The sequence below is a fragment of the Xenopus tropicalis genome, chromosome 8, assembly GCF_000004195.4.
Source record: "Xenopus tropicalis strain Nigerian chromosome 8, UCB_Xtro_10.0, whole genome shotgun sequence".
Classification (NCBI taxonomy): domain Eukaryota; kingdom Metazoa; phylum Chordata; class Amphibia; order Anura; family Pipidae; genus Xenopus; species Xenopus tropicalis.
The window spans coordinates 111,682,358-111,692,184 of NC_030684.2; the positions used below are offsets into that span (position 1 = coordinate 111,682,358).

General features: G+C 42.1%; 1 protein-coding gene across 1 annotated transcript in view; it reads left to right on the forward strand.

Moving 5' to 3' along the window:
* The window catches only part of aqr (aquarius intron-binding spliceosomal factor), a 37,635-nt gene extending 28,147 nt beyond the window's left edge, over positions 1-9,488 (forward strand). Inside the window, exons 27-35 of the mRNA XM_002932843.5 lie at positions 194-331; positions 700-771; positions 1,886-2,073; positions 2,215-2,386; positions 2,802-2,972; positions 3,104-3,189; positions 6,905-7,079; positions 7,168-7,287; positions 7,988-9,488. Of these exons, the coding sequence (XP_002932889.2) occupies positions 194-331; positions 700-771; positions 1,886-2,073; positions 2,215-2,386; positions 2,802-2,972; positions 3,104-3,189; positions 6,905-7,079; positions 7,168-7,287; positions 7,988-8,575 (1,710 nt within the window). The 3' untranslated portion in view covers positions 8,576-9,488. The remainder of the gene's footprint in view (positions 1-193; positions 332-699; positions 772-1,885; positions 2,074-2,214; positions 2,387-2,801; positions 2,973-3,103; positions 3,190-6,904; positions 7,080-7,167; positions 7,288-7,987) is intronic.
* Positions 9,489-9,827: the final 339 nt, after the last annotated feature.

Here is a 9,827-nt window from a genome sequence, read left to right on the forward strand (position 1 = left end):
TGTATATGAAAGCAGACCTTGCTATCTGGCAAAGGTTGCCCTGGCAGTCTCATGAATCTTAACAACATATGTCAGTAGGTACTAATCTACTAAATTTCATTTAGCTATAGTGTCCCTAAGTCATAAGCAGTGGCACTGCCAGACACAGGCAGTGAATCCTATGAATATCAGTTTCACACTTTGCATTCTTCAGGAGTTTCGAGCCTTCGAGTTGCTGCGTAGCGGGCTAGATCGCTCCAAATACCTTCTGGTCAAGGAAGCCAAGATCATTGCCATGACCTGCACACATGCTGCACTGAAACGCCATGACCTTGTGGAGCTGGGATTCAAGGTAAGAAATGCTTACTGTACAGCAAAGAGGGAATGGAAAGCTGCCTAGAAAACTAAATAACCTTATACTTTGTCATATTGACTTCACTGATTACTTGATATCCTTTAAATGCATCAGTGGTGGAATGAATAGACATATCTGGCAACTATAAAGAACCCCCATTCTTTCTTATTCAGTTACATTGTTATTTGTTTGTTCTCTGTCATAAGCTTTCTTTTTCTGCCATGCACTGAGTGTTGAGAAATGTTCCTTTCTTTAGTTGTTGGCCCAGATTTTCTGCAGCTGTAGACTATTCTGTCATCTGCAGACAGTCACCTTGAGGCTTCCATTCAATTCTTGCTGACTCTTGGTTCCTCTCTACTCTGCAGTACGATAACATCCTGATGGAAGAAGCCGCTCAGATTCTTGAAATTGAGACGTTCATCCCCCTCCTCCTCCAGGTATGATCTTTAACCCTGACCTTATTGCACTAAGGTTACATGGGGTGAAAACCCAGGTAACCGAGTCAGCTCAGCATAAAACACAGCCTTTTCCTCTGGGGCATCCCTTGGCATCTCACTTCTTGCCAGTGACCCCTTTGCTGCCATAAGGGATCTCCTAATAATTCAGTTCTTCCTCTTCCCTTAGGGGTTAAATCTTTTAAAATAAAATTACAAGAAAACCAGTCCTATGAAGTGCTGCAAAAGACTGAATGCAGCCTTGATTCTAGTAAAGCACCATTTATTACCAGCAGGTTTTAATTTCATGCCAAGGTACAGATCAGAAAAAATGAAAATAGTGTTTATCATAAGCTCTGTTTAGTTGATTGCTTAATATCCCACCTTTATCCATTATACAATTTTAAAGGGACCGTTTATCTTAAAATGAACTTGTAGTGTAGAGATTTTGCAGCTAGCATTTTTTTTGTTTTAATTTACTTTTGTTATGCTGCTGTGCTGAAGCACTCATGGGCCCAAGTGCTGGATTGCTAAGGGCATATAATCATGCCCTTTAGCGGCCATACGCACGTCTGCTGCATTAGTAGATGCAAGCTGCTCTCTGTACCTTCCATTGGATTAAAAATCTGGCACAAGGTGCACAAAGGAGGCCTGTATTTAACATCAGCTCGCTAGCTCCTTGCGTCACATGGTGCTACCACTTGTGTACTCTATTGACACATGCCTCCCACCACCCTGTGCCTTTGCATGCAATGCTGCTTAATGCAGGGGCACAAAAAGGGTGACAAAGTATGAGATAAAAATAACACCTCCACCTGGTTTATACGTCTACTGTTGTCTGGGGCCCTTTGTCAGTTGCACCCCAGAGCTAATTGTTCTTCCCTCTTTGTTGCTCTTAGGCAGGAGAGCAATGTAGTAGCAAAGTAAAATCTGTAGAACTCCTAGAACTGGAAATGCTACAGATAATAAAATTTACAATAGTCTGGTTCTTAGTTGCTGCTTTAGACCAACATGATATATGTATATATATGTGTATATATATATGTGTATATATATATATATATATATATATGTATATATAAGCAATCCTGTAAAAAAAACATTTTTCTCTTCAAAGAATCCGGAGGATGGTTTCAGCCGTCTAAAGCGCTGGATCATGATAGGGGACCACCATCAGCTACCCCCTGTCATTAAGAACATGGCCTTCCAAAAGTATTCCAATATGGAGCAGTCACTCTTTACCAGATTTGTTCGTCTGGGTGTGCCAACAGTTGACCTTGATGCCCAGGGAAGAGCAAGAGCAAGGTATACATGATTGTAAATATATTGCTTGTATGCTCTACTCTAGCAAAGCTTGACCCTCCCAACTACTATACAGGCGTTGTTTTGTTTTCTTCCCTCCTTCTTTATTCTCCTTAAATACAACTTCGTTTTTATTCCAAACAGCCTGTGCAATTTATACAACTGGCGTTATAAGAGCCTGGGAAATCTACCTCATGTCCAGCTTCTTCCTGAATTCCAAACAGCCAATGCCGGGCTTTTATATGATTTCCAACTTGTCAACGTGGTAGATTTCAATGGCGTTGGAGAGTCAGAGCCCAACCCATACTTTTACCAGGTATTTCAGCTTTACTGGGCAATTAAATCAGAAGGGGTAGCTATAAGTGTAAAACTGGGCTAATGTGAGAACTAACGGGTAGAGAAGGAAAAGATTGAAATTGAACGGTGTCCCACTATTGTGTTTATTTTCTTCAGGGAAAAACACTGTGTGCCTTTTATACTCTGTGGCTCAGTGCATTTTATTGCTTTAAAGTGTTTTGCCTGTTTTATAAACTCTGTCTGTGACACTGATCACTAAACTACTGCAGAAAAGAGATCTCAAGAGAGAACTTATTGTAATTAAGACACCTGACTTAAATAATGCCATAACTCTGTGTGATGCCATGACAGGCCCTAATGAGCCTGTATCTGTAACAGGCATGATAAGCATTTCTAGAACAGCTTCCTCACTGCTGAGCTTTGTCACCCCGCAGAATTTGGCTGAAGCTGAATATGCAGTGGCACTGTTTATGTATATGCGCCTACTTGGATACCCAGCCAATCGTATCAGCATCTTAACCACCTACAATGGACAGAAGCATCTGATCCGTGACATCATCAATCAGCGATGTGGAAATAACCCCATGATTGGTCAGCCCAGTAAGGTAAGACTTTTACCTTGTTTGCTTTATGTGCTATTAAGAATGTTATGCTTATTATCAGCCAAAACATATAGTTGTATTCTAATAAATATATGTGCATATAGATGTAATTCACTCTTACTGTGTGCCTGCAGGTTACTACAGTGGATAGATTTCAAGGACAGCAAAACGACTACATCATCCTTTCACTAGTCAGGACCAAGGCAGTGGGTCACCTAAGGTGAGAGGTCTGGTACTGCATCTCGGAACTGACAGAAATATGACTCTTATTAACACAGCTTTCTGCTGACGTCTTGGCACTGACTGAACAACTCTAGTCTGAAGAGCTACAGTCTCTTTGAGAGAGTGCAGTTTACCTAGTGCTGCATTATTATGGTTTAGAACAACAACAACAACAACAACAGCAGCAGCAGCAGCAAAAACTGAGATTTCAGATTGCGTCCTAAAGTTGCCTTATAAATGCAGTCCATATATTTTGTATATTGCTTTCTACTTCCATATTGTGTCATTTGTTAATAGCATAGACCATGCCCGGAGTTTGATTCAAAATAGGCCCAGGCATTTCAAGTACACAGAGGCCCAAACAGCCCCCACCAGCCCACTAAATAGTGACTGTCTGTGGGATCTTACAGCAGCCCCTCTGGCATTTGACAGATTTCACAGATTGCTAATCTGGGCCTGGCACAGACTATTAATAACCAATGCTTACCTCCTACTCTGGGCTGGTGCTCCTCTTTTGTACCACCTTACAAGTACCACACACAAATATTTTGTAGTGCACATGCACCAAGTCTGACTTTAGGCAGGGGATACCTGGATAAGAAGGGGGACATAGTGACAGGCCACCCTGCTTAAAGCAATCCTGTGGGAAGAGGTTAGCAAGGAAACCCTGAAAGTAACACCATCTGAAGGCAGGCGTTAATTCAATGACTGCATTGTTGTTTGTGCTCCCCCAAACAAGGGGAGAAAAGTGCATGTTTATAAAAGGTCTCGGATAACACTGATCAGCGCCAAAGGCTACAGAGAGAGGGAAAACAAATACCACACCTAGCACGATGTCAGATTTTTAGAACAAGATAGATTTTACAGTCCCAGAACACAAGGAGTTAACTGTGCAAAAATACCATAGTGGAAGTACAGTACTGTGCACTATTCTACTGATGTGGCTGAGGTCTTGAATGAGTTCCATGATTACAGAAACGTATGGTTTGTGTTCAAGTGAATTTATAGAAGTTATTAAACTCCAAGGTGACTTCTGTCCTCATATTTTAAAATGGGTGATATATCTTGTCTTACACATGGAAATGTGTATTACAAGCAACATCAAATATAATATTTCAGTACAGCTGCAATGTTATACTGCTGCGGGCACCAACAGTTTCAGATGCTGAGACATTCCATCCTGATCAACAGAGCTGTGCAGCTAGAGGTCTATGTGCTAGAAATGGCCCTTCAAGCAACTTTTTGTTATGGCTTACCTCTTTTACCTGTTTGATTGTTGTCATCACTTTATTATTATTGGCCTCTGGACACGTAGCACAATTAATAATTGGCACATTAGGTAGAATAATCTGTATTTTTTGATGTACAAAGCAAGTATATGGAATCATTTTGCCAGAACAGGTATTGTATCCATTATCCAGAAAGCTCAGAATTAAAGGAAATTTGTCTCCCATAGACTCCATTTTAATCAAATTATTACATATTTTTACTCTGTAATAATAAAACAGTACCTTGTACTTGATCCCAACTAAAATATAATCCTTATTGGAGGCAAAACACTCCCTTAATATTTAAATAATTTGCAGGCTTAAGGTATGGAGATCCAAATTACAGAAAGACCCCTTATACAGAAAAGCCTAGGTCCCGAGCATTCTGGATAACAGGTCCCATAACTGTACTGCAGAATAGCACAGTGCTGAGAGCATTAATCCTTGCCTCTGTCGCAGAAGATTTCAGACCCTTTTAGATGCTATATGTTTTGTCAAGCCAACACAATCATTTATACAGGATAAAAACAATATATCAGGCTGAGGGCTTTATACCTTAATGCTTAATGAAATGGTTCCTTATACAGGAAAGCAAGGAGTACATTTCAGCTGGTAATTTTGAATGGGAAGTGCTTGATGGTGCCAGTACTGACAAGTTTGAGCCCAAAAATTCTCACTAGGGAAGGTGAAAGTACCAGCGCTTTTTGTGTTTTTCCTTCACTTTGATGGGAGGTAGCTGGGGGCAATTTTTGAAGACTTTGACAGCTGAAAGCGGTCTGTGTACCATAAACCTAAAGCTCACTATATGCATGCAGTCGCAGTCCAGCAGTTGCTCATTGATACATAATACAGAGTCCCCTATATCCCAAATAGCCATTGTTAGGCCCTGACTGAAGATCAGAAACATCACTATTTTGTCTGCAGCACCCAGCATTATATTCCTTTTGGCATCCATGCCCCCAGCTGGTCGGATACCTGTAAGAGGCAGTCCTCTAGAAGAAGACAGTTGTTTGCTTGCTTATAGCTTCCTTAACAACATTGTTGGCAAATGATCCACAGCCTGAGAGATCCCTGGGGATTTATTCAGATCAATCAGTCCTTACCAAGAATTCTTGGCCATGCTCACGGAGGGCTATTATCCTGGGGTATCCGGTGCTTATCATGTATGTTTGTATGTGATGCCACTGTGCGCTAACAAGGACGCTATAATACCATGCGTACCCAGCATACCACCTGCTTGCAGCATGGCAGGAGAATATAAGCCATGTTGAAATAGCAGTACAAAAAAAGTGCTTGCATGATCATGTAGCAATGTTATGGGAAGTTCGTCTTGCCTCTCTTTGCCCATTTCTTACCCACGGTTGGCAATCTTTTGAGCTTATATGCAAGGTAGGCTGTATAGACAGCTCTGTAGCAGAAGTGGGGTGAATAAATGTGTTCACTGGAGCAGCTGTGTAGTTTGGGGGCACATTTGGTTTACTGAACTTTTGTTTGGATGATTGGGATTGTCGTTAATGCATAAACATTCCATTGCCATTGTAGTTAAACCCCAATAAACAAACAGGGTCACTGCCAATAGCAATGCGCTGCTACAGTTATTTACTTACAAAACAATATACAGGGTCGCTGTAGTAACAATAACTGAGCCAGTATTTGTTGTGTGCTTCACCATAACTGCAGCTTATTTCTGTCCGTTTACCTTCAGTGTCACAACATGTTCCCTAGCTCACAAAAGACAATATTTCACTCATGTCTATGTAATGTTTGCCTTTAATAAATCTTAAACAAACAGTTGGCTGGGGAATTCCTTGTGAAATATGGCCTCCTAGTATTAAATGCTATGATGGTATTGCTTGCTTACAGCATGTTTGACCAGGGGTCAGGGCTAGCAACTGAGCTTGGGATTGGGGGTGTAGACTACAGTGCAGGCCTGGGCTGGCAGTCGGTGCATTCTGTAAGTTACCATGTACAGTCACTATGTATTGGGCTGGTAGGGGGCTTTTTGGTCCTGTGTACTTGGAATGCCTGGGTCTTTTTGCATCCCTGGGCCCACTACAGCATTTATGGCTCAATCACTAGTCTATCTGAGTCATGTGCTAACTATAATATGGAGCCCCCATCCCACAAGCTGCACTGTATAGCTGATCACTGTAATATATGTTCCATATTGGCTCATGGGTATTTGCTGTAAGCTCCCTGCTACTGTATTTCAGCATATCGGCCCACTAGAACATTGACTTGCTGGTTTCAGTCTGCCCTGCCCAGTTTGGCAGCCTACTGCTAGGTCGAGAAACCAATGCTGTACTTGTTGTCAATGAGCTAATGCTAATTAGCACTGAAAGATACCAGAATTCATTAGCACTCCTAATGAGAGTGTCTTTTGTTCATGTTACTGAACTATTTACCGGTCAATGCTGCAACCCATTATTGTGTTTCTCCTTACAGGGATGTAAGACGACTGGTAGTGGCCATGTCCAGAGCTCGCTTAGGCCTGTACGTTTTTGCCAGAGTTTCCCTGTTCCAGAACTGTTTTGAGCTGACCCCTGTTTTTAGCCAGCTGACAGCTCGCCCACTAAAGCTGCACATCTTGCCTGGAGAGTCCTTCCCAACCCAGAGAAGGGTGAGCTGCATTTAAATGTGTACACCGCATAGAAAACTTTCTTTTTCCTTGACCAACTCTCACCTCTTTTTTTTTTCTTCTTTATCAGAACGTTGACATACCTCCCTACTCAGCCCAAGTCATTAAGAATATGCCCGAAATGGCGACTTTTGTGTACAATATGTATATGCAGATGATGCAGAGAAGTCAGAAGTACCAGTACCGCCAGGTAAAGAGTGCATTTATCCGCCTAGGATAGGGTTAAACACACATTAGCCCTACATTCTATGTTTATCTTTTTTTCACATTCCAATGCTGGTATCTGGTTCCCAGTTCCATATAACTGATATTTATAATGGCAGAACTGGCCTTCCATAAGCACTCTGAGGCTAGCAATCTACATGCTTCATAAAATCTCTTGATCGGATTAATGTGACTGCGCCAGTCTGCTACTCGGTACAGTAGGGATGTTATTTATGTGTTAGAAGAGGACAGACACACAGTAGCGGGAGTTCCCCTCCTGTTCTTGGCAGTATCCCAGTAGTTCAGCAATACATCTTTCCGCAGAGCCCTGGAATCCTTTACACAGCAATCTGAATGTGCTGCGGGAGCACTAATCCTAATGACTGCGTGCAGCAGAGAATGGAAATGTTTGGCTATTCCCAGGGAAATCCAACGTACTCTTTCAGTGCTGAATTCTTTTAGCAGCAGCATCCTAACCCTTTTCATGACTCAACTGCACCTATCTTAATACAATTACAGTTATATAGATTGAATTAAATATGAGCTAGCTGTGAAAGGGTTATATGTTAGAGCTCTGTGCAATCATTAGGTAGCTCTCTAGGAGACTGGAAATGTGGGATTTGACTCTTCATTTGCTGTGCTTGTATAATTAAATACTGACTGTGCATCTCTTCCTCCATTAACAGGATCTTCTCCCTCCCCCTACTTCAACACAACAAACAGATCATCTGTCCACTCAGGACGAGGGTATGGAAGTAGATGCAGAGACTTTCCAATATGGGAATGAAGCATCAGAACAAGCTGCTCAGGAGATCTCAAAAACAGAAGAGGGCACCACAGAGAAGATGGCTGATTCCATAGACACTGAGGAAACACTAAAACCTATGGAAGTAGGGAGTGCGCAAGAGGAGAAGCTGGCCAGTGCTATGGGCAACTCTGAGCAAGCATCATCAGAGATAAACAGTGAAGCTAAGGCCCAGAAGTCAGAAACTGAAGCCACTGAAATGAACCAGTCTGATCCTGGACAGGTTGAGGTGAAGGAGCCAGAGACTGAACAAACCCATTCAGAGAAGCAAACGCAAAACAAACCCTCTGAGGGGGCATCCGGGACTGCGGAAGGGGTGCAGCAGGAGGCAATGGATACAGGAGAAGGGGGGGATTCACATGTGATCGATCAGCAAGAAGAAAAGGGCACAGAACATCATAAGATGCCAGAGCATCCTGGCAGAGACAGTGATAGTGAATACAGTGAGGATGAAGGGGCAGAGGATTAATCATGATAGAATGAGATGGCAGACCCGTTGTCTTTTATTACCATGTGTGATAATTTGCATCATTCCAGGACCATGTCGCTGTGTAGGCCTCGTACAGAAGCGAATGTATTATCCACAGTGCTGCCTTCCCTTTTATAGTCATGGAAATTGGGATGAAAATTTTTTCTAAGTTTATTTCTCATCCAAAAGTAGAAACAATACAGACTTGTCTTGCCACAGCTGGGCTTTGCGCTATAGTGTCTTGCTTTGTGTTAGAACTGGATTGTGTTCACGTCTCCTCCCAGCAGCTGGCAACATCCCAACCTGTGTACGGAAGGAAGCGCTCGTGTGCCATGCAAATCACCAATTCAACTTTGTAACAGTCCTCTGGGTGCATTATCTATAATTATATATATATATATATATATATATTGCTGCCAGATGGCTGGGTATCCTTCCCCTGCCTTTTTCTTGCTTTGCCATGTTCATCCCAGAGGAGCACAGAGCCATAATCGGGTTGCTGGCCTCTCCTAGCTGTGCCACTGACTAAATACAATGCTGGATGTGTTCTGGTCAAGGGAAGCATTTGATTCACAATGAATTTCTTTTCTTTGCATCCCTCGGGGGTGCACCCAGACAGCAGAAAATCACAAGTTATATTTTGTAAACTTTGCAGTAAAGTTTATTTTATACAAATGGCTTCTGTTCTGGTTGTAAGATGAAGATGGGGTAAACCTAGGGTAAAAGGGTGCAACTTGTATGGGTAGTATGTGCAGCCTGCCCATAGGCAAAAACTCTCAGAACACTATAAAAAGTATTATCCAGATCACCAGTCCTGTGACATTCCTGACCTAAGTGCCAAATCTGAGGGCACACACCGGTTTTTACATAGGATTTATTCCATATAATTTACTAAAACCTTCTGTTTTCTTATCCCCCAGTTGTCACTACTTTTTATAGTTCTCCTAAATTCTGATTTATAAAGGCATCACCTAACAAGCAAATTGTTACATACAGTTCTTTGAAGCCTGATGTACCTTAACATGATGAGCATGGGCAAGTCCGATTTAAGATGCCCTTCAAGGGCCACATGTTGAGATGGTTGCTCCGTGGGGGGCCAACTGAACTCCTAATTTTTATTAGGAGTTCATGAAACAAATGTCGGCCTCAAACCAGAGAATGTGGGAACTTGCCTCTTTTTGGTTTGTGCTTTCCTACTCTCTACACCAGTGGCTGAATGTGTAAAACTGAGGGCTTAGTCTAATTGGTGGTT